Source organism: Osmia lignaria, chromosome 12 (assembly GCF_051020975.1).
Source record: "Osmia lignaria lignaria isolate PbOS001 chromosome 12, iyOsmLign1, whole genome shotgun sequence".
NCBI lineage: Eukaryota > Metazoa > Arthropoda > Insecta > Hymenoptera > Megachilidae > Osmia > Osmia lignaria.
The window spans coordinates 3,983,623-4,009,013 of NC_135043.1; the positions used below are offsets into that span (position 1 = coordinate 3,983,623).

At 34.8% G+C, this 25,391-nt stretch overlaps 3 protein-coding genes across 13 annotated transcripts in view; 2 read left to right on the top strand and 1 right to left on the bottom strand.

Annotated features, from left to right (window-relative positions):
• LOC117603061 (uncharacterized) overlaps positions 1 to 25,391 on the bottom strand; it is a 60,969-nt gene that overhangs the window by 34,089 nt on the left and 1,489 nt on the right. Inside the window, exon 1 of one of the 5 annotated variants that reach the window (XM_076691231.1) lies at positions 8,867 to 8,916. The exons of the other annotated variants lie outside the window; for them this stretch is intronic. The gene's annotated coding sequence lies outside the window, so the exon portion shown is untranslated. Of the gene's footprint in view, positions 1 to 8,866; positions 8,917 to 25,391 lie in introns of those variants that run through there. 5 annotated transcript variants of the gene reach the window in all.
• Positions 1 to 25,391, top strand: part of LOC117603059 (cyclic nucleotide-gated channel alpha-3) — a 55,382-nt gene that overhangs the window by 20,371 nt on the left and 9,620 nt on the right. For all 3 annotated transcript variants that reach the window (XM_076691218.1, XM_076691220.1, XM_076691221.1), the window contains 6 exons: positions 12,182 to 12,402; positions 12,990 to 13,228; positions 13,982 to 14,196; positions 14,363 to 14,618; positions 14,943 to 15,197; positions 15,720 to 15,850. In XM_076691218.1, coding sequence (XP_076547333.1) covers positions 12,182 to 12,402; positions 12,990 to 13,228; positions 13,982 to 14,196; positions 14,363 to 14,618; positions 14,943 to 15,197; positions 15,720 to 15,850 — 1,317 coding nt within the window. The remainder of the gene's footprint in view (positions 1 to 12,181; positions 12,403 to 12,989; positions 13,229 to 13,981; positions 14,197 to 14,362; positions 14,619 to 14,942; positions 15,198 to 15,719; positions 15,851 to 25,391) is intronic.
• LOC143305930 (uncharacterized) lies at positions 18,724 to 24,717 on the top strand. 5 transcript variants are annotated; one of them, XM_076691225.1, is made up of 8 exons: positions 18,724 to 18,934; positions 19,141 to 19,363; positions 20,172 to 20,447; positions 20,526 to 20,998; positions 21,598 to 22,009; positions 22,202 to 22,336; positions 23,996 to 24,161; positions 24,284 to 24,717. In XM_076691225.1, exons 3-4 carry the CDS (start codon positions 20,360 to 20,362, stop codon positions 20,870 to 20,872), a joined length of 435 nt encoding a protein of 144 aa, XP_076547340.1. In that variant the 5' UTR covers positions 18,724 to 18,934; positions 19,141 to 19,363; positions 20,172 to 20,359; the 3' UTR covers positions 20,873 to 20,998; positions 21,598 to 22,009; positions 22,202 to 22,336; positions 23,996 to 24,161; positions 24,284 to 24,717. The 5 variants fall into 5 exon arrangements, with proteins under 5 accessions (XP_076547340.1, XP_076547341.1, XP_076547339.1 ...); XM_076691226.1 differs by lacking the exon at positions 24,284 to 24,717 and having other exon boundaries at positions 19,141 to 19,377; positions 23,996 to 24,244; XM_076691224.1 differs by lacking the exon at positions 24,284 to 24,717 and having other exon boundaries at positions 23,996 to 24,244.

A 25,391-nucleotide genomic window follows, 5' to 3' on the forward strand; every position in this document is an offset into this window, starting at 1 on the left:
GAATTAGGAAAAATTGTACAGTACCGAGCAAAGTAGACTTTTTTAGAAAAAATGACGGGAAAAAGGAATTTTGAAAATCCTAATTTTAAAGATATTAAGATTAATTTAGACAAAGTTAATATAATTTTTAATTACTGAATATTAATAATACAATTTTTCTGAATAAACATTTAAACAGAATGTGGAGGAACATTCTTCCCATTTTCTTTAGAGAAACCTAGGATGGTCGATGCAGTAAAAATTCTAGAAGATAAATTAATTCATTTTATTCGATTTTCTATATTGATTTGGCGAAAAAGTTTTCTCGTTTTTATCAGTAGGTGGTATTAATGTCGCTTTACGCGCGAACGCTTCTATTGTTTCAACGGGTGGATATGTGACGTGTTAAAAATGAAAGATAGAGAAAGAAATTTTTGTTGTATTATTCTATAAAAGTAAAAACGCTATGTATTGTACGGTGAAAATGCTATATACAGTACTGTCCATAAATAATATAAAATAATTAAAATCAGTGATGCATTAAGGATATTACTGAACTGAAAGCCATTACATAAAGTGGCAATGCATCATTAAATGAAAAATTAAAGATATTCATGGCCCGGTTGTATTACACCGAATTTTTCGGTACAATATGCGTACTAAAATTTATCAAATTAATAGAGTGCTCCGATTATGAGAAATTCATGTTTAATATAGAGACAATAAATACCAACTGAGAGAGAGAGAGAGAGAGATTATTTTGAATATTGCTTAGTAGATTCTCCAGCCATCTGAACTCTCAGGAATTTAATGGAGGAAATGATCTCGTTACCCACATGGAATTGATTCGAATTCCTATCCTAGTACTCGCTTTAGACTCTGAGAAAAAGTTCTTCATTTCAAAAATACTTCAATAATTATCTTCTACATATACTATAGCGCTGTTGTCGTACGTATGTGTGAACGTAACGAAGTCATAAAAATCGGTGTACGAGAGGCGAAACGGTCGAAATCGATCTGGGTAGAATCGGATTCGGACTAATTCGACCATGGGGAATGCCGCGGTAACTCTGATTTTTTTATCTAACCCTTCCCTGAGCTTCTAGAGGCTGCAGAACACTAAGAATCCACTAAAAATCGCAACAAAAATAAAAACGAATAAATCGGGACGCGATAAATCGAATAAATCGAATAATCCATCAAGGTAAAGGTGGACATGTAGCAAATCGGACTCGGGGAATCGCGTGGTAACTCTGATTCTTTTATCAGAAAATAAGGAAAATCGTCCGAAAGGGTTAAAAACCGGTATTACCGATATAAACCGGCTTAGATTGCAAATATCGCCTATTAATAATGAAAATTGCATGAAAAACATGTCCCTGTTTAACACGCGGCCTTGGACGCGGCGATCCTCTAGTCAAATTAATAAATTGACTTCCTCTAAATTTTGCTCTCTTATGAAGGTGTTGATAGACTTTCGGCTTATATACGTCTGACTTAGGATGACCTATTCGGTCAACTGGCCTCGAGTAGAAGCAATCTGCTTCGCTTGTTAGAAGTCCAAGTCTGACAAAGCTCACGCAACATACGTTATTAACTGGGGCTTTCGCGTTGAGTGAACACAGCTCTTAATCGAAGAACGAGCCCCTTCATCAGGATACCATCCTACTCCCTCGGCCAAAGCAGACTACATTTAAAATTGTTATAAAACGCCCGCATGTTCTCCATCCTATTCCTATTTACATATTCACTTAGCGAGTTTTCAACTAAAACAGCAACGTTTGCTCTATAGACTAGAGTGGTGTGCATACGCGTACAAACGAAAGAGACATCTAAGCAAATATCGTTCAAGTTTGCTGCACTTGAAACACGGATAACGATAACGAGCGGTAATACGTAGTTGGTCAATTTGGAGAATCCATTAGCCGTAATTAGGACAATTCAGGCTAACATGATTGAATCCCTTTTTTAATTTAGAAGTCTCAACTAGAAACAGGACTCAGGCAATTGTTATAAGTTATATTTGTTTTCAGAGTTTAATTAGAGAATTCGGAATTTAAAAATTTTGTAATTCTGAAATTTGGAAAATTCTGGAATTCTGAAATGTGGAATTTTAGAATTAAAAAATTATAGCATTACAGAATAAAAAAGTTATAGCAATATGTAAAACAGTAGAAGATGGGACACGATATTTTGATGTCATAAAAAGAAACTATAAATCACTTTTACTGTTATGAGAAAAAGGTCAGTCACGTTGACGTTTATGGTTATTAAGGAATGGGTCGCATAAATAAAATACATTTCTGCGAATAGAATTTTATATAAGGGCCATTGAAAAAAGATCCTCAGGATTTCAGAATTTGTTTCCAGGAAAATCTTTTGTTATGCAATTTGAATATCCAATGTTAATGTTACGACCCAGCTACAAAAATAAAAATTAATTTACTAAGCTCGTATAAAAAATATAATATCCTCTATACAGGAAAGTATACTCTAAATTAGCTACACAATTAAACCCTGCATATAACGAAGTTTTAATTATGGGTTGTAATTACCATAACTTGGAACGTCATTTATCCAAGAGTTAATCCCCTCGGAAACGAAGCACGTATGAATAAATTTTTATTTTACATTTTCATCTATGTTTTTCGTATAAAATCTCATATTTTTTAATTACAGAATACTCTGTGCAGTAATATATAATCTACGTCATTTTTACTCATCCCAGGATTAAATCAATAAATTTCAAAGGCAAGCTGAAATAAAATATTTCAATAAATTACATAATATAACAAACATATCGTAAAATTATTGTGACGTAATATCCAGTTACATAAAATATCATACAAAGAGAATTTATCTGATAAAACCATTTCATAAATATACACGTACTCATATTAATAATTTCATATCTTCAAAATCCCAACCAGCCTTAAAATATTAATTCCAATAAAAGGAGATAGGTAATATTAAATGATTTTCACTCATTAAGGCTCATAGAAAACACAACCATACAACTAATGTCTTTTAGTTTAGAAATTTTAAAAAGTTCTTAATTTCTCAATAGAGGAACAGCTGTAGCCCCATAGTTGCACTGTTGTTGTGGATGATGAAAAAGAGGTATATTTTTTACCATTGTTACTTGTTTCTCTAGAAGCTCCAATGTGTTTTTCCATGCCTCTCGTTGTTGACAGAAACAAAAACGAAATGTTGGTATACGTCGCCTGTTTCCATTGAGGAACGGAAGTACAGCAACATTCCGTTTCAAAACATGTCCTATCTCGTTGAAATAAAACTAAAATGTTCCTCAAAATGAGTGTCTTTCGTAAAAAAATAATTACTTCTATTATTTGTATAATTGTCAGTTTCATCTAAAATGAAAAGTTTACAATTTTCAAGGTATACGTCTTTTTTAAGACGTCCTTGTACGTACATATTAATATGTTAAGGTTATTAATATATTAATGGAAAATTTAATAATAACAATTCTTGCTAGGCGAGCGTGAGGATCGATGCTTGTTATGTTATTTTAGTTGCTCTCTTTAATTAGGATAAATTAAGATCTTAAGGTTGTGCGCAGTAATTTTTATGCTTCCTTAGAATCAGTTCTCAATTAAAAAAAAAAAAATTCTAATTCTATTAATAGTAAAATATTTTTGACAATCTAAATATTTCCGAATGAAAAATACATGGACTACGTCAATTTTAATGTATCGTTTAAAATATGTAATAAGGGAGATTTTAGAAATTTGACGGTTATAACCTGATTACAGGGAATATCGTAAAATTCTAATACTGTTTGCGCTGACCAAGCCTGCAGGCGAAGATAACATCCGGAAATTACACTCGGGGGTTCGTTTTCCGCAATACGTCCCTCAGGAATATTTCTGTTAAAGCTACTACTTCCATCTCTGTACAAAACAGACGTAAGCTAAAATTATATAATTTTGCTTGTAACGAAAAGTTTTTTAAACACTCAGAAAGGTAATTATCAGAAATCAAATAAACTAATTATAAATCTTTAGAAATATTTTAATATAGCCCTTGACTGAATCGAGACACCCTGTATATGAATATGATCTAAGGCTACACGTTCGGTTGCGCATGCACATTTCCGTTTGTGTGCATTTCCGGAAGGTGTGATGCACGAATAATTGTATTTAACACGTATGTCGAACTCCGCCTTTGACGACTAACATCTGCCAGAGTAAACGTGCTTACTGGAGAAAATGTTTGAGGTTTACAGTGGGATAATTAATTCAGAACAAATAAAATTAAGGTTATAAGAATCCAAAATTTCCAAATATCCAAATTCCGAAATACTCAAATCCTAATATTCCAAAATTTAAAAATTCCAAGATTCCAAAATTCCAAAATTCCAGAATTAAAAAATCTCAAGATTCCAAAATTCAAAAATTCCAAGATTCCAAAATTTTAACATTCCAGAATTCCAAGATTCCAAAATTCTAACATTCCAGAATTCAAAAATTCCAAGATTCCAAGATTCCAAAATTCAAAAATTCCAAGACTTTCAGAATTCATAAATTCCAAGATTCCAGAATTCAAAAATTCCAAGATTCCAAAATTCATAAATTCCAAGATTCCAGAATTCAAAAATTCCAAGATTCCAAGATTCAAAAATTCTAACATTCCAAAAATCCAAAATTTCAAGATTTTCCCCAAAACTAATTCTAGAATGCTAATTTATAATAATAAAACACTTGACACTGTTAACAAATGTAAAGAACCCGAGCCACCTTCCAAACAGATCGTAATCCACTCATTGTCAGTATAAAGGAAAAGGGAAGGCGAAAGCAATCTGCTCGATCCCGGAGGATTCGTAGGTGGTCGAAACCTAAATTTGCTTAGAATGATGGTGTTTGACCGCAGCTCGCTTGTTGGTTAACCAACGGATTTCGATCCGACGCGTATACGAGTAATTCGTACGTACACGTTAATGAGACAGCAGTTCGCTGGATGCTCGAAAATACGTATAGATGCGGATATGCATCCGTTATCAGGATGACCTGGCTTCGCCAGTTATGACCAACCTGCGTACGTGCGATGGGACACGTTTCGATAATGGTCCATTCTCAGTTTCAGTAACCGCCATCATTTGTTGCCTGATAAACGATACACCTCGTCTTTGCCTCGTTTTTCCATCACTTTGTTGTTTACACTTACATATACAGGGTGTCTTAATTAAATTGAATGAATTGAGTCAAATTTAGAAAATGGAAATAGTATGAAATACAAAAGGAAATTAAAATTCGGGCTCCCTCCATGGTCCGCCATCCAAAAAAATTTTCTGTTTTTCAATGTTTCTATCCGCTAACAAAATAGCAAATTCTTACTCAAAATGTTACACATTTTGCAACCACACATCTTTGTTAATTTTTCCATATTTCTAAATTCCCAACACACCATACTCTATACAGTAGAAATAAAAACAAAATCTATCCATTTTTATATCATACCACTGTGAAAGTTTGAATCAGAACAGTGCACCTATATTTGCACTACAAACATTCATGGAAATTAATCTGCTAGTTCTATTTACTGTATCCAGTTTCGATAATCTATAGTATATTTCTTTGTTAACGAAATAAAAGTAAAATAAATTTTCGAAGCTGTGTATACTCGAAGCTACAAATATATACTCGGAAAGAAAATCTATATTATTATGAATATACAATTTCATTGAAATCACAATTGAAATGTTCTGAATTCTCAATTCAGAAGCCAACACGTTTGAGTCGAATAACATCTATTTTGGTTAAGCGAGCATACACTTCCGATCTAACTGACTGAATATTTGGTTGGCATTCTGGGCCATGTATCGCAGTGAAACCTTTGGAAGGAAAGCCCGGTACAAGTACAATTCATGGTGTAGCACGGTTTCTGCATTATGCACGGTTCGGTTCAATAACATTTCGTAACTATACTACAAAGCAATGATCTTTTTTAATAAATCAATGACGTAACCAGGATTTTCTTCTAGGGTGGAATTATAAGATTTTAATGAAGAATCTTAAAATCTTTGTATTTGTGAATTTTAGAATGATAGAGGAGCAGTTCACATTTTTGAAGGGGGCTTCAAATACTTTCATCACTGCTTCCTAATAAAACAAGACCTAAAATGACCATTAACCAAAAAGACAGCTATGTTAGAACCAGAGAACGATGAAGGAGAAAAGCAGAGAAGGGCACAGTATAGGAATCGTAAATAATTTGGACTAAGGCACGAACGCTCGTATAAAGTGGCACAGCTTGGAGTTTATTTACCTGTAAACCCTGGGATACAGTTTATTCGGTGAAGAAGCATTCCGTCGCGAGATGTTGGAACTTTAGTAGGCTGGTAATGAAACGCTGGTAATGTCAGTATACAACGAAGACGCAGCACCCAGAGATCATAGGCCGTTTCCTTTACATTTTACGAACTCTCGCAATTTATGCATCAACCTTTTCTCTTAACACGCGTGTTTTCTAACCGATACCTGCTTATCTGTACACCAGTGAAAGCAACCCTCTTAACGGATTAGCTGGCGAACGTCAGGTAGAAAGCAAATGGCAAGTATCATCAGATCCAAGCGATAGCTTGAGCTCCTGAATACTAGGGCTGCTATTGTTTGGAATGTATCACGTGCAACCCTGATTGCATTGATTCACCGTCGTGGTTAGGGTTGATAGAGAAAACTTGAGGGAGAAATTGTTTCTAACAAGGGACATCATCAAAGTAGTTTTTCGAAAATTATTTGATCCATATTTTTATTAGCGGCAATGATCCATATGTAGAGGGTGACAACAGCCCTCAAAATTAGTTCAATATTTCAAAAATTACTCCTTCTAGAAAAAAACCGCCAAAATGAAAATTGTGTATTTTTCAATGACAAATTTAACTGCGAAAGCGGTTCTTTTTTAGAAGGTGTAATTTTTGAAATATTGAAGAAAATGTGTTTTTCGTATCTAACTTTAAGAGCTGTTTTGACCTCCCCCCCTAACACTTTGATGATGTCCCTTGTAAATTATGTTAGAAAATTGAAACTCGGAGAATGAGGAATTGGAAATATTCATCAGATACTAGTATCTATATAATAATCCAAAAGTTGCAAATTAGTTAATTAAAAAGTGTCATAAGGTGTCTTATGGTGAATTTAATCAGATTGGCACGAACTTGTCCTTATACTCATTGAACGTATTCTCATTTCACTTCCATTTGTTAAAGAATTTCAACTGTAATATGAAATCTTAATTAGCGTTATGAATAAACTGATGGAAATATGGAATTATAAATTCATAGGCTATCATTAGCCTAACTTCAACGTTATTGACCTTACCTCAAATACACTGGGCAAATCTCATAGGAGTTTATGCTATGTGTAGTAACTGGTGTGTATACTATTAACTTCATACGTATCTACTCTGTGTATTTATCACAGGGTTTGTCTTTGAAGCTATGCCAGCAGTTTTAGTAACCGAGCTTGGCACGATATTGGTCCGCTATTCCGACAGGATAATTTCATTCGAATCAGTAAACTGTACAGTAAAATGTTTACCCACAATATTTGTACAGGATGTATTTGAATATACCAAACATGAAAGTGATATTTAAAATGAAGATTTATGTGTTTATGGGAAACGTATAGTAAATACTGGAATATTTTTTTTTCTAACCATTTTATTTATATTCTCAAATTCTAACATTCTAATTTTAATATTAGTAAACCATTATAACCATTAAAATTTTTACACAAAAAAGAAAAACTAATTTATGAAAGAGACAACTTTTTTTATGAGGATACTTAAAGTACAAAAAGTATCTTCTGTAACAACATAAAAAATTACATTAAAAGATAATGTTTTTTTTTTAATAGATGGTGGGTTCTCGTTATAAATTGTTCATGCATAATATATGTAAATAAGTATCTCTTTTAAACGGCAGGTTATGCACAGTAAGGTAAAGGTCGTTTCACTTGGAAATTTCCCAATAATACAATGCAAGCAAATATTTATACGCGGGAACGTTGACACTGAGAATTCCAAAGAGGGGAAGGACCGAAGAGAGATGGTGAACCCTGTTACGTGTCAATAGTGAAACAACGAGGGTGCACCGCGTGTACCCGTTCGATGCTTTGAGTAGTGCCGGCTTTGTAACTCCACGATTTGTTTGACCGCCACCCTGACAAACGCATTTCCCATTCCATGGTTTCGCGATTGCGATGCAATATCGCGCCGCCGTAATTTCTGCCTTCCCGATCCGTCAATTCTAACAGATTTAACCTTTACCGGACAATCAATTGACAACGGGAAAGTATCAATTACTTATAGTCTATCCTTCGGTCAAAACTCGCTATTAAAATTAGAAACTACTGAATTTGGATCAGTTTCAGAAACTACCAGTTCACAAAAATAATTTTACTACTTCACGCGTATTTATCGTACAAAAACGTTTGAGTGGAGAGCCTTTTTTGAACGCGAGAAAAATTCAGATCTTTGCAACGCAACGGACTTTAAGGTTTAATGCAGTACTAAAAGAATTTACGAGAGGGGTTTGCAAAGCGATTTTTAACGAGCTGGTCGTAAACACGGCTTGAGCGCACCGGTATGAATTTTTAGAGCTTAAATTTATACGATACGTATTTAACAAAAAGCTTCTTAATTCTAACATAGGAACGGTGTATATTGATGTATAAAATAAAATATGATGCATACATACAAATGTGAAGAGGAATAATATTATTCCATTTTATCAGAGAATTATTCATGTGTACATTAGCATAAAGTATAGAATTTTAGAATTATTTCAAGTTAAAAAAACAATTAATGTTTTAATTTCATTGCTTTCGTGTATGCTATTCGTAAACACTCGGGATCAAATGAGACTTACCTAGGGAGAACGGCGAAACCCGGACTCCCGTCCTTCTCCTTAGGTGGTCCCGAGGAGAATGACACTATAGTGGAGGAGGCCCCGTATATATAGGACCGTGGCGGACCACCACCTGCGCACAAACGTGTGCGCAGAAAAACTTAAATTCATACCTGTTATTTGTCATTCATATTTTTCAATTATATACTAATTTTTATAATATTTAATAACTGAAAATTATATTATTTTGTCCCTAAACCACTTTTAATATCACTATTATCAAAATTAGGATTAGGATATTATCAAAAAACTCCTGCTTACTCTATATCGCTATTTTCCTTATGGAAGCCTGATCCGATCGCGAGTGTACTGTAAAAAAAAAGAAAGAACACTTTTCTTCCGAGTAAACCAATAAGTGAAATGATTTTCAAGACGAGTGTTACTCGTTTGTTATTTATCGTGATTGCCTCGATCAAAGGATAACACGATTTACTGACTGAGCTAAACAAGTTGAAATAAAGTTGACTAAAGTTCTGTGGAAGCCCTGAAGTCGAACTACGTGTAACTTTACCAGAAACTTGTTCAGAAATTGTTGGCAAGCTTTGACCGCAAGGTGAATGGTCAAAGAGAGATTGAGAACCTGGGTTCACTAGTTGGATTATCGTCTTACATCTCCGTTTCAAATAATTAATAATCCGAATTTTGTTAAATAATTGGACGTTCTCTGGGGTGGGTGGACTAGTTCCCTTAGAAATTTTGGAACACTGCAATTCTGTATATTCAGAATTTTTGAAGCTTGAAAAATTTGGAAATATAAAAATTGTAAAAACCTAAAATTGTTGAATTTTAAATTCTGAAAATTAAAATATTCTACAAATGATTTTCAGAGTACCAAACATTCCACACAAAATACAAACCAATACAAAGTTGCAGATATTGTGCTTATGAAAATTTGCTAAAATACCGAAATCCTTTTATATAAAATTGGATTTATTGATTCAATAGCGCCAGTGCTGAAAACTTAACGGGCAAGTTGAAAATTTCGCTGACACGGTCTGTTCAAAAAACGTCACTTTGTTCCGTCACGTTACTGGGCACCAAAGACACGCTCTCGTGAAAATTGCATTTCACGTGAAATTCTATAAAACAGTTCACATGTTTTTCTTCTTTTCGTCCTTTTTTGTTTCATTCCATACTAATATGTATATGTATTGAAGTATATAAATTGCGCCTTTGTAACTTCAATATTTTAAGAGTTTCACGTTTCAGATAAAATAATTGTATAACAGAATAAGTACTTTAAGGAAATTTTTTACAAAGCCAAAAAATTAAGATAACTAATGAAGTATTAAAGAATATTAAAAAAGAAAAACTTTTCATGGCTCTTCAGGAATTCATAGCTTAAATACAAGCAGTATTGTATTATAATGCAAACAAGAAAATAATCCTTTGTAAATAAATATACATAAATTTGTTAGAACAGGAACATTCATTTTACAGTGGAAATGAAACTCTTATAAAGGTGCCTCCAGCTTAAAATTCAGCTTTTGAAAAAATGAAGCATTCGTGAATGTATCATGCGAGAATGATATTCTCTGCTTTCGTTACGAGTGTAATTGATGGGTTCGCGAGAAAAATTTACTAGAAAGACGAAGAGAAACGACGCCAATTAACTTGCTCGTCGATAAATCAATGCCGACTTGGCGCTGGCTTTAGGCTGAAATTATTTTAAAACGGCCACGTGGTACCGTTCCTCGTGAAAAATGTTCCTCTTTCGCTTTGCCTTTTATCAGGTTTCCTCGTATCCACTCGTTTCGTACTCGTATTTCAAACTTTCCCTAGAAACAGCTCGCTTTTCAACTTCAACGTATCTCGCCAACTGTTGATTTTTTAACATTGTAAAAAGGTGTACTTAATTTCTTCCAGTGCACCGATGATGAAATATTATGTTTCTTAAATTTTTGAATTAAATTTCCAAATTTCTAAGTAGTTGAGAAGCGCCGTACTCTCCAATTACTTAAAAAATATAATAATATTTGAAAAGTTGCGAGGTCATTGAACTGCTTGGAAATACCAAAGCAACTTGCAACAATAACTGCATCCGTGCGACACAATTATAAAGGATTACTGACGCAATTGCGATTCGCAATTACGACTAATAAGGTTAAGCTGTTTCCAATTGCGGTGAGCACGGTTTTAAGTTATAAATAGACGTTTGTGTTTGAATTGTTAATGTGATCTGGGTTAATGGAAAATCTTCTCATTCCATTTTGTAAAATACGTGATTGAAAACACGAGTGAAAAAAGGTATTTTCAGACAGATCTAACCCTCGGACGACGGACCATGAAGAGAGCCCCAATTTCATCAGTATATATATATTTTTTTTATTATTTTTTTCATACGGGTCTAATCTTTGGATGACGGACCACGGAGAGAGTCCTGATTTTAATATAATTTTGTATTTCACATTATTTTCATTTTCGAAATTTTGAAAAACAGCCGAATGTAAGTTCGAAATGCTGTGACAGCGGAATATTAATACAAGTAACCGAAGCTATTTTTTGTCTGTTTCAAAGTTATTTTAGATGGCCTCCCTTTAGCCGTTCCATTTAGTATTTCTTCGACGTGTCTGTTAAAAGCGAGCAACTTCTTTAAAGAGAGTACTCGCTTGGGAACTTTTCCGATGAAAGTATCGTATTTCCAATATTCGGCTTTCCGCCGCCTCTTCATTCTGATCTCTGTCGTCCGCTGCTAGGAAACTTACTTTCAAAGCAGAAAGAACTTCTACCGGTTGAAAGTTTACCAAAGAAATTAATTGAATATACTTCTGCATTACGACGAACGAGAATTCGTGCGATATTTTTATAACAATATGAAATATTATTATTCTCTTGATAATTTATTATTAGCGTTAACAGTATCACAACAAAAACCGACTATCCCTTTCATCCCCTTTATTCACCCTGTCAATGTCTCAACCCATATTTGAAGCTTCACGAAATAACCCTGCTAATTATTACATCGTCCGTCAAAGCTGGAAATTCAATACCACCTATCAATCTCTGTCGGTTATATGATATTTACTGATGCGCACTATCTACGGTGCGAAAAAAGAAATTTCTAGGTTTACGTATAAAAAGCTACTGCGGAAGAAGGGGGCGTCGAATCCTCCAGTTAGAAAATATTGAAAAACAATAATTTTTTGAAATTCTTAGATGAGAAAAATAACAATTTTCACAGTCAAAATAGAACTAGAAAGTGTAATAATTTTTTGGATCATAAATCAGATCAGTCTTGAACAGTGACTGATAAAAAAATTGCTGGTTTTGTTCCAGCTTTAGGCTATGGGGTTGAGAGACATCGGGAGGACAAACAAGGAAGGATACTCGACGGTAAGACCCGGATTAGAAGGGAGAAGGAAGAGGACACGAAAAGCGCGGACAACATTTCGAGGAGTGCTGCATTGCCTTCCAGACAGAATCTTTTAGAGTTGGTCAGCGGTAAATATATGAGTCCTCACACGCCCACGCATCATTATTATCAACAACAACAACAGGTTCGTTTTATTATCATTTAACAGGATAAATTAAATAACAGTCACTTTCAAATGGTAAAATTTTGATATTCTGAAATTCTGAAAATCTAAATTTTTACATTTCTGAACCAAGTCAGAAGTCTTTGAGAAATACACTATTAACTGTAGTACAGTGTTACAGCTGCATTTGCCATAAATGAATTCCCGCAGGCATTTGCCTAAACACCCATCTAAATATACAGATAGAATTACCGAGTCGGTTCTAATGGTGGTTGTACTTAAGACCACACATATTCATTTGAGTATTGCAGCTTCTTATTCAGGATTTGCTTTCCATTACATGTAATCTTATTGACGAGTTTATTCTACTTAAGATGATTGTATGATAAAAGTAAAATTCGAAAATTAGGACACTGATAAATATAAATGAATGGACCTCGATCGTTTTCACCCTGACGATACCCAGGTCTATTTTTCATGATCTGAATTGTCTATCGAACAAGAACCCAAGTTTTCTCGAGACATATCAAAAACAGATCCCAGGGAAATCGCCATAAATTCACGCGGGACACGAGAAAACACAGGCTCGTAAAAACTCGTGGGTGCAGGTGTACTCAGTTCAGCAGCGATACTTCAGCTCGTCCCGCGACTCGCTTCATGGGGCTTACGTGAATCGTGGAGCGAGCGAGCTCGACCTAAGCCGTAAACCGAAGAGGAGGGACCATCTCAGTAGAAGATTCAAGCTGCCGTACGCGGTTACCCTCACGCCCTCTCGCGATCAGTCTCATTTGCATACACCCGCGTCCGTCAATCATCTCAGCAATAATAGCTGTAACGGTACCGAGACGTGAGTATGCCATTATCGATTTTTTATTAAAATTGAAATAATTCTGAGCTCTTCGTGCCAGAAGAACATTACTTGATTAATTGCACCCGGACAAACGGCGTACACTCCTGGGCATTGTTGTAAATTTTTATGTTTTTAAATTTCCAAATTATTTCTCAAATTCTCAAACATCCCAATTCCCAAATTCTCAAATTCTTAAATACCCCAGTTCCTAAATTTTCAAATTACTGAATTTCCAAATCACCAGTCATGAAAACTGGAAATTTCTAAGTTTCAAACTTTCCAAATTTGATATTTCTGTAATTTCGTATTGCTAAACTTCCAAATTTCTAAATTGAATAGCCACGTAAAATATATTCAAAGCATAGCTAATTAGTTTGACGCAACAAGTTCCCCGAGGACCGTCCGTTACGAAGGTAACGAAATTCGTATACAGTTTGCAAGAAAGTAGGTTATACGATATAAAGCCATAGAAATAATTCCTGACTTCCATGATTGACGTATAAGGGAGTTTGTCGGTTTTGCATGCCTTAGCTGTTCAGCCAGCTAAGGTGTGCGGTGGAGGGTAATGTAACTCCACAAATCCGGTAACTCAACTTTACAACAAGTATCTTTGCTAAGTCGAGCCCTTAGGTCTAGAGTCTAGACGAACTAGGTACTTGTGAACTAGCCAGATACACGTTTCCTGTTTAGTAAACGTGGACCACTTTCGCTTCAAACGTGTCTCTCAATTACCCTAACACTATTTTATAGAAGGTATACAGTGCAGCAACAACAACAACAACGCGGTAGCAGAGGTTTCCCTGGGCAACCTGGATCAAAAGGTTTTCGTACGGGTGCTCCTAACTGGTCCTTCATCTTCGATCCCGCTGGACGTCTTTGTTATTATTGGTCAATGGTGGTTTCACTTGCCTTTCTCTACAACTTTTGGGTCATAATCTACAGGTTCGCCTTCCAAGAGATAAACGGTCAGTGTTTTTCAATTGTATTTTAAATTTAACAATTTTCCTGCTATGCCCAAATTTTTAATAATCATTCATAATTACTGAACCCCTATGAGACTTGGATTTATAACATTATAATGGACATTTTATTTGATATTTTTGTAAAAATGTATTCTTTTGGATTTTGCAGGCGAAACACGTTGGGTCTGGTTCTGCTTGGATTATTTCTCCGATTTTTTATACGTGCTGGATATAGTATTTCATATTCGAACGGGGTATTTAGAGGACGGTGTACTGCAAACCGACGCGACAAAACTACGCAATCACTATACAAACAGCACCACGTTTTATATGGACATCCTGTGCCTGCTGCCTCTCGACTTTTTATACTTATCTATAGGATTCAACAGTATACTACGAAGTTTTAGACTCGTCAAAATATATCGGTAAGTAAATCCTATTTTTCTATCATTAAACAACATTTTTACCCTCATCGTGAAATTCAATTTCGAATTAACCCTTGTGTTACATAAAATATTTTTTGTTAAATAATAAACGACGAATTTATTTGCGAAACGTGTTAATGAATTTTTAGTAAATAATTCTACGTACACAGTTTGATAACTGTTTTCCTTCTCTTTTCACGTTTAAACGAAAATTCCCTAGCTTAAAGTACGAAATTTTTCGCGCGATACTTCAACAACGGCTTTGAACTTTATGACAAGCTCCGCTGGAATTTGATCCAATTTTCTTCGTTCATTGTCACACAGGTTTTGGGCGTTCATGGACAGAACCGAGCGGCACACAAACTATCCAAATTTATTCCGCTCCACTTCCTTGATACATTATTTGCTGGTGATCTTTCACTGGAACGGGTGCCTCTATCACATTATTTATAAGAACAACGGATTCGGCAGTAAAAACTGGGTGTTCAGTGATTCGGAGACAGCGGATGTCGTGAAACAATACTTGCAAAGCTACTATTGGTGTACACTGGCTCTTACGACTATCGGTGATCTACCCAGGTAATTTTATTTTTATTTTCGAGAAATTATCCATTTGTCACAAACAATGAATATCATCAGGGAAATTATTGGAAAATTTTTCACTTGCTTCTTCCTTACTTATTTCATTTCATTTCCTATCCCCTTTACTCCATCAATTTTTTAATTTCTCCATCACCTTACCCATTCAATCCCTTTATTTTTTCCATTAAACTCTCTCGGTCATCGCTTAATACTTTTTCAATTTCTGTCTGTTTGTCGCCTTCCTTCAATAAACTTCCAACTTGGTCCATTTTCTTCCTGCAGACTTAATATATTTCTCTTGTTATTCTGACCTCACTTTTCTTCCAACTTTACCTTTCTTTTCCACTTCCCTCTCTTTATTTTTCACACCTTTCGATAGGACATCGGGTTAATTTATAAATTTAATTTTCTAGAGTCTGAAGCTTGGTACTTTCATTCAATAAATTTAAAATTTGCATCCTCTTTTGTTTCATTAATTATTTAAAGTTTTAAATGGCAATCGTATATTTTTCTTTTCAGACCAAGAAGCAAGGGTGAATATTTATTCGTGATAGCTCAACTACTGTTTGGTCTTCTCTTATTCGCCACGGTGCTTGGTCACGTGGCCAACATTGTAACTTCCGTCAGTGCAGCTAGGAAGGAGTTTCAGGGTGAGTGAAAATCAAATTCAGTTATTCTATGTTCAAATTTCTGAACTTGTAAGAGCGAACGTTCTTTATGAACGAACCCCCCATTGATGACTATACAATTCATCCACCCGCTCTATTCTTTTCATAACTTCATACGTGAATTTTATGCATAAAAAGAGAAAATGGAAACGTAATCAATAAAACGTGGCCGAACGATCTTCGTTTTACATGCTTACGGTAAGATCTATGGTCATGATCATTACGAAATACAGATAGCTTCGCATTTCTCTTCGTTGCAAAAACACATTAAGCAACGCTTCTTATAGGGTAGGGAACATGAAAATAACATTTGTTGCGATTGTAGATTCGGCTCGCCTTTCCACTGCTTGGGAGGGTCATTTATACACTTCCATGATCACCTTGATCTCAAAAGTGTGCTAAAGAAGAAATAACAACAATTTCATATATTTTCAGAGAGGTGCTTGTACACCTATCGAATTAATTAAACGGATGATTGATTTAATAAATTGTATTTATGGAATATTTAAACAATAATTCATTATTTGATGAGGAATCAATCGATTACCGTTAATAATGACTGTAAATTCACAATATATAATTCCGCAAGATAAATTAGTTACAAAATTTATACAATTTACTATATCTATATTTAAAACATAGGAGAAATAAGATTCTCGTAATTAAAAAGTGAGAATAAAATTAATTAGACCTCCAATTACTGAGAGGGTTAAATTACTAGCAGAGGAGTCATAATACCAATCTTTTCTCTATCGAATGGAATACTGAATTTGATGCAACGTACTCAACACACCAAAGCCTCCCTTTTTCTACATCACCACTTTACCCTTTATACTCTCCAGGATAATGAAAACAATCCTTCTCGGTATGAAGAGCAGTCCACAGAATCGACAGTTGTCACGAGGAACTCTTGATACCCAATAGCCTGATCACCAAAGCGTGACTCCTCGTCTCAAAGATTCTAAAAGCCATCGTTCATTCGCAATGCCTTGCCTTCGTTCAATTAAAAATTAAATCATTCAAAGCTAAACTTCTGCTATCTTCTGTAATTGTATGACCAGCCCCTGTAGCATCGTTTATGAAAAGATTGAGAATCGCTGCTCTGCAAAGCATACATGAAAATACTGTGCTTGTTCATTAAGTTATTTAGTCATTAGTAACCACAGCAAGAAAATTAATATTCATTAAACAGTATATACCGCGCAGTGTTCGATTCGCGTTATTCGCAAAAATGGTAATGTTGCATTTTCATTTTCTGCATGCTGATTTGAAAGTTATTTCAAATTCAACAAGAACCAGCCGCGTTATTTATGATTGGGTTTCGGGTTAGGCTAGATTAATATTGCAAATGTAATCTCGCGGAATCCGAAGAGAGGCAAAGTGGTCTGTAATGTCGTTCTTAAAATTTCGTTCAGGGAATTGGACTACATCTTGCCAAGGCGACCCTGATGGAATATCAAATTTCATTTTGAGTTAGAATTTCTAATTTGCTGTCTAATAATTCTATGCTCCCTTTAATTAATATTATCATTTGAATTTTCGCTAAAATGCATATTTTCTCAAATTGCAAAAGGCTTAAAATAAAATAGTTAACTGTTTACAATATATTATTCCAAGAATAATAATGTTGGCTCGACTAATATTTGCTCTTTATCTACAGTTGCATCGTTAGTATTTACTTTTAGATAACTGTTGGTAAATACTACGTAATTAAAAAATAAAGTACATATTGATGCAGAAAGAGAACCATGCGCTATTTAATGATGATGTAATAAGCTTAATTACGGAAAAGAAAAAAAATAATGAAAATATAATTTTTGAGAAACAACAGAAAACAATGTTCTGTGTTTCTGGCGCGAATGCTAATGAAACAAACAAATGTCCGTTGTCACTGTTATGGGGTACTTCCGGCCAGGAATACGTCTTCTTACTGTGAATGTACATAGAAATGCAGCTGAAGCTTAGAAATCAGGAACACGGAGTAACACAATTGTAGAAAACGTCGCCCTGTAATTAGACAAGACCAAATATTATCATCCCTTGACAGTTGTAAGGATGTCCTTGTTATAATTGTACACAGAATACTACGTCTTCAAGTTCTGAACGTCGCTACCATCTTCTCTATGTTTAGGATTAACTTTAGATGTGAACTAGTTCACTCACGAAGAGACTGCGTCAATTTAAACGGATCGCATCACTGTTGCACTTTGGTGCATCTTTCCAAAACTCAAATATAGAAGATTTAAAAATTTCATATTAAATAACATTTTCCTATTTTCCTAAATTTCATTTTCCAATTAATACCTGTTCATTAATGTATTCGAAGTGACAATTGTAGAAGATTTTATTTTAATGCAAGTGGAGAAAGGCGGTAACATGAAATACTTGTTCATTAATCGAAGGATAATTTTAGGATATTAGCTGGACAATGTAAAGCGAGCGATAAACCTGCCTATAAAAGCAATTTCGGTAGTTGGTTGGCCCTCTCTGTTCACGTTTCACCGCGGCGAACCACAATACGCCAGGTGACTGGTCTTGGCTAAGCCAATATTAATTTCATTAATTATGCACCGCCGTATTACGACATTAGTACTGATCCGGCCATTTGGCTATGGAATATCATTTTCTCCGGTAACCCTTGCGATAATTAATTAAGAGATCCTTCGGATTCGACAAATTTATGTATCTGAGATAGTGCAACTTTGCTTACGTTGATAAAATAATATATTTATATATCTACTAACTTTAAAGGTGTAACTAGGTGAACTTTGAACCCCTTATTACTTTGAAATTCTAAAGTTCGAGAATTTAAAAATTAGAAAATGTTGATACAAAATATAGAATATTGTAAAACCTTTCGCAAAATGTGCACGGAACTTTAAATTTCAGTATTCAACAAAAAACAAGCGTGTTATGAAACATGGCAACGAAAATGACATGCTAAAAATCCGTCTCCGTCACAATTTTCTCTGTTCAGGTTCAAAATTTTTTTTTACACGTTCTGCATTTTACATCACCCATACCAAATTAAGTGTTTTCACAAAAAAGTTGAAAAAATATCTGTAGGTGAGTTAATAAATGAATTTATTAAAACCTATTACAATATCCTTCTGCAATTAAACTAGAAGTGGCTTTGAAAGAACAGAAAATTCGGATTAAGTCTCTTAATTATTATTCGCAACTATTATTCGTTTGAATGTAATAATTAGAACAAATATGAAGAAATGATTTTGGAGTTAGAAATTGTTCTACTTCTTTTTTCTTTATAAAAGAGTAATCCTCTTGGAAGAAGACTTCGAAAATGCTTTGGAGATAGAAATCGCGACTCTTGTTTTTGCGATGGTGGACCAGCAAAGTACCAGTGAAACTATTAATAATTCCCAGTCCAAACGCGATACCGTATCACAGAAAGCTCAGAGTAAAGGCACGCCCGATCTTTTCGATTGCGATCCGCACTGCACATCTTCTGCCGGGACAGATGATCCGACATTGATCGTGCGTAGTAACAAGTAACATTCTGCATTCGAATTGGTACAAATCAAATTCTGTATACTTTCGAAAGTACTTCGATTACCGAGCAACCAGTGAATTCCATGGAGACGAGAAATATTCTCAACGAACCATACTCCAATGTACCGAATATTCAGGACGCCGCTCGATACCCAAAGTAGTTCAATAAATACCAATTCTGTCGAGAACTTTACCAATGGATTCTAAATAATTTCGAAAGTTCGGAAAATTATTAATCACCACTCCGGCTGGTATCATTTAACTTTCGTGTTCAATTAAAAAATTAATTAATTAAACTTTACTATACAGTACCTATAAGATAATTATAATGCAATAAAATTAGAAATATTAATGCATAGATATAAAGATGAATTTTATAAATTTAAAGTATCTTCACTTGGAGATAAATTACTTTGGACAACGATGACGTCCCGGGTTCCCATCCTTCCCCGTAGGCTTCCCTAGGTAAACTGACAATGCAGGGGAGATGGGCCCATATATAGGCCCTTGGCTCCCCCACCACCTGCGTTTAAACATTTACGCGGAAAAATTTGAATTCATAATTACTTTATTATTCATACTGTTCAGTTATATACTAAATTTTATAATGTTTAATAATTAAAAATCATATTATTTTGTTTCTAAATCATTTATAGTATTAATATCGTCGAAAAGAGATTTCCTGTTTTCATTTTTCCTAGAGAGGCCTAGATGGAAGCCTGGGAATATTTTTGAGATATAGCTTGGCCCAATTTGCATATAGTTTATATTCTAATATTATGATTTATAATAGCCAATTGAATCTTTCCGTACATCTGGTTGCACACAACGATGCAAATTCGCTGACGAAATAGAAAAGCCAGTGACAGAGAAGAAAAAAAAAAAGAAGAAGTGTTCTAATTAGTCAGGAGGTGGGAAATATTGTTAAAAAGCAATACAGGCCATTTTTAAAAAGAATATTTTGTAAGAGGCCGTTGAAAAATGTCCATTATTGGATGTACTCAAGAGAATAATTGTAAAAAGATTGCATTCTTGAAAGCGAAGATTCTTGAAGAAGCTCAAGGCAAAGGTTTGCTAAATTCTTTTCTTTTAGAATGAATAAATAAAAATATTGCATCAACTTAAACCCCTTCAAATTGAAACTTAGATAAAAACAAAACAGCAGAAGAGACTAGTATTAAAAATTCTGCAACTTCAACGATCATCGACAAAGACATTGGTTCACAAACCACCGAGGGAATAGATGAAAAATTATCTAAGATAGAAAAAAATCATTTTACGAGCTCTATGTTCAGTGATGAAAATAGTATACAACAAGCGGAAGTAGTAGAAGTGAAGTCACAAGGTACGCAGGACGAAACGAATGGAAGTGAAGCCCCTATTGAACTTGAAGATACAGCGGAAGTAGTAGAAGTGAAGTCACAAGGTACGCAGGACGAACCGATTGAAAGTGAAGCCCCTAGTGAACTTGAACAAACAGCGGAAGAAGAGTGAATCAAGGATCAACAGTACATAGCTACAGCAGTTTAACCAACGTTTAGAAAGGTTCCAGATTTATTTGCTGAGAGGCAATGAGATAACTAGGAGAGTCAAGAAAGATCCCACTGACATGCACTTCAAGTAATTAACCATCGAAGTAGATCTTACAATTCATTCTTAGCAAAATTCGAAAGTTTTAAAATTTAAAAACTCCAAATTCCTAAGTTCTAAAATTCCGAATTCGAAATTAAAAAATTCTAAATTGCATTATAGAATATACCCTATAAAATATTCTAGAATTTTTTCAGATTTTTTGTATAATATTAAATAGGAGAAATATGGCAAAAACGATCATTTCTATCTTACCCTGTAACAATCCTCCCGGTTGAGGTACGGGGTTGAAACTTGGTGTACCATGGTTTTTTGGGATAAGCTATCGAATGGCGCATTGCTAAGTAAAATCGGCTCAAGGGCACTTTTGACCATCTTATCCTGCTATACCCTTTAATAATTCCGAAATTGCAATAATTGTATTACCGTTATTCCCAAGATTTTACTGTTCAAGTAAAAATTGTTTTTAAAAATTACAAATTGTCACCATAACTTAAACATATCCTTTGAAGTACCATCATATTTTTTCTTATCCCCATCTTTACTGCTACCTTGGACGATACGATTATTCACGGTTCCTCCCTCCGAAAACGTATTCTATTTATCATAAATTTGCATTGTTCGAGCAGAAAAGTACCTCGGAGAATCGCGCTACCATCCTAAGGACACTCGTTTAACTGCATAATCAGTGGAGCTGGATTAACTCTTCGACGTAGAGAATACTTGCGAAGCTTCTTTGTTGGCCGAAACGAAAGCAGCAAGAAATCAAGAAAAAAAGCTTTTATTCTTAATGACTGGTTAAAGAGGAAGAAGCTAGAGCTCTTAGGTAAATTTACCTAGTTCTCCGCTAACTAAGGACCTTCTCATTGGTAATTTTCAACGACTCAAACGGGAATGTACGGATACCAGGCAATTATGCTTTGCTGACACTAGTAAAGTTTCTTTAGCATCATTTGACGATGACGAAATTGAATTAACGTAGCTACAGGACTCACAATATCTTCAACATGAGCATGAGTAATGAACAGGATACACAAGAAGGTACATACTATAAAATGAAATATAAAGATACTTGAAATTGAATAATTATAACAAACTGTTATTTTATTATTTCGTTACAAATAGTAAATGAGTAAATTTTCACTCCAAGAGTGTATGGGGGTGTATAACACCCCAGAAAAAACCTTATATTGTTACATTACTAACGTGAAAATATAAACCATTTATTCTTAGAAGTGTCTGAAAAGAAAAATATTGAAGGCGAGGGAATGAAATCTGCAACAAGCACACAGGAGAAGGTTTCAGTAAAACAAGATAACTCGAGACAATCCTCGGTTAGCACAGGGTCTGATAAATGTAGAAAAGAAAGTAAGATATTTTTCATTTCTATATAAAATTAAAATAATAATAATAACAACAGCAGCTGAATTGAATTGACACAGAAATGTCCATTTTAATAACATTTTTGGAAAAATATTTGATACATATCCTCTTATCCACTGTCATCGACTTTAAAGGGATGAAAACTCCCTTTGATGTTTGGTTGAAACTCTTGTTTCATCAAATATTTCCAACAGATTTTCAAAAAACATATTTGATAAAAAGTTATAAAAGCACGTTTCTAGAAAAATGTTACAACTATTATGCACTTATGTTTAAAAAAATAATTCTTAACTAGTGGTACACGTACCACTGATAACAATTTTAATATGGTTTGATAACAGTACAGCATGCCCCCTTCCCTCGAGGCTTCCCCGAGCTCCCACCCTACCCCATCGGTGGTCATGGGGAGAATGATGATGCCCTATACGGCCAGTTTTCAGAGGCTACGCTCCTTTCCTCCCACCGTTCGTCGTGCCCCGTGCAAGGGCCCTAGTCCTCGAGGCATCTCATGCGCGTGCCGTATAAATCGTACCTCATGGGTGATGTGGAAACCTATTGATACGAGTGTAGGCCCCAATGTGCCCCGAAAAGTTCATATACCCCCATCACGCGCCTGAAGTTCCTCGAGGACTAGGGGCGTCGCGCTGGGCACGACAAGCGGATAGAGGAAAGAGGCATAGCCTCTGAAAACTGACCGAAAAGAGCACTTACGATTAAGGCCTGATTTACAATAGATAGAGTAAGGAGTAGAAGTAGAAGTAACGATTTTGGCGTAAAGATGCTTACACTGGCTTTGACTACAATACGATGGAGTAGAAAGAATTAAGGGCCAATCAGAACGCAAGAGGAATCTCACACATTTGCCGTAATTTTCCTCCTGCGCTCTAATTGGTCGAACGTAAGAAAAGCAGGAGTAGGAGTAAGACGAAATGGAATTTATTTATTTCGCTTACGCCCTTACCCTGCGTAATGTAAACAGATTAACTTCTTATTGTAAATCGGGCCTAATTCCCAATTGTAGGAGAGGGCTCCCTATATACAGGTCTGTGGCTCCCCACTACAAGCGCATAAACGGTTGCGCGGGAGAATTTGAATTGATATTTTGCATATCGTATTTCTAAACGTTAAACAAATTCGCAATACATACCAAATAATGTTAAAGAAAGTTTAACAATGATATTACCTGGCTGTGAAAGTTTCACTTAGTTTTATGAAATTTCTTAAGCAGTTCAGGGTTTTAAGCTTAAACTGAAATCCCTGAGAAAGCTCTGCTGCCGACGAAATGCCGAGACGAAAAATCAAATGGAATTTCAAATTCACCCGTTGTAATCGGCTTTGTCAAATATCATAAGTAAGTGGGAATTGAGCCTTCACAAGGTGCATCTACTAAATGCATCACTTTAAGTTGAACCTACAATACTGCATCTGCTGCTATATTTCAGTATTCTAACATTGAAATTTTTTTTTTATTTCCCTCGAAAATGATTTACAATTTGTTCATCAGAACATTCGGCAAATCGATATATCGGGTTTGAATAATAGCTTGAAGGCATTTTCTCAGTGGCCCATGCCTTAGAGCATAATAGTTGTAACACTGAAAGTATCCAAAAAATTGTAAATTTATTTATATTTTCTCCTTTGTAGGATTTAAAACAGCTGTATTCACATTGGGCGCATTCGCAGCGGTTTTGACTGCCTACATTTACATAGTGTATAGTCTAAGCACCCCACCGACCATCTTGGATCGAATATAAGCACTTCTTACCATCTTAATTACCAAGCTCGGAGTTATTGAAATTTTCATTAAATGGTATCTTTCTATTTTTAACAAATCCGTTCTATTATTTTTACAATTTTTCTCTATTTTTATTGTCCAAAATTTCAAATACCTAATATTTTGGATTTCTTTCATTTTAAATAATTTCTAATTAGGTAAATGAAAGAATTCTTGGTAAATATGCAGATCGTTATCATAGACATGATTCTGAGAAGCTTTACCTAATAACTTAACTTATGATCTTTTAACCAATCAATAAACTTCAAATAAGGATTTCTTCTCTTTTCTTTACATAAAGCTGACTCATTAATAATCATACTTCTTTTCATAAACAGCTGAGGTTGATGAAATTACAGGAAGGAAAAGTTTCCTCTTTTTCTACCAACAATGAACTGGTTTGTTCTACTCCGGCTTAATTAATTTTCCATCCATGTCACGTGGATCAATTAATCCTCAAAGTTGAATAGTTAACGTAACTTTCGTATCATTATCCGATGGGCAGGTGATAATATTGATTTGAAAAATGTACTAGGAAGATTATGATTTATCTAGCGAAAGATTCAAAGATGCTAATCTAAAATTAAAATTGAGTTTCCTTTTTTAATGAAATAATTTTTTCCTCCTTTACCGCAATAATTTATCTAATCAGATTCTAAACAAATTTTTTATATTCCATACTTGAAAATAGTAGCTTTTAAAGATTTATTTTAAAAAACTTTTCCAACATTGTACCGCAATTTTTTTATATATTCAATCCCCCTGTATCAACAATAGCTCTAGCCCACACACATCCCTGCCTCATATTTCTCCCAGAATAACATATTTTTATCATCGAACATCAACAATTTATTCTGATGCTTTTGCTGACATCGAATAAGAAGGCATCGAGAAATTGGTTCGAAATAGCAAGTACGTGACGTTATCGTATCAGTCGTGATCCATTTATGGTTTCCGATCGACAAGCGACGAGAGGGACGAAGAATACCACGCTATTCATCCTACGAAGAAGCTTCTAGTACCCTTGCTCCATGTCGATGCCCTAATACCTAATTACGTATGCGAGCATCCACGTTCATACATTGGTCGGCTAGGATTAGACTATTTGGACAAACGGTCTGTTTGGCATTGCTCCGTTTCGGGCTAGTTTAACGCTGAGCCCTTAATCTGTACGTTATACCTCTTATCTGGCTGGATACGGAATTGGCCAGAACCAAAATTCGCTGCAGCTATTCGTCATGGATTATCCGGCATTGTTAACCAGCG

Bases quoted from the DNA above. Each gene is read 5' to 3' on its own strand.
- LOC143305930 (XM_076691225.1), top strand. From the start codon at position 20,360: ATGTCCATTATTGGATGTACTCAAGAGAATAATTGTAAAAAGATTGCA. The intron at 20,448-20,525 runs GTTTGCTAAATT...ATTGAAACTTAG, and splicing joins TGAAGAAGCTCAAGGCAAAG to ATAAAAACAAAACAGCAGAA.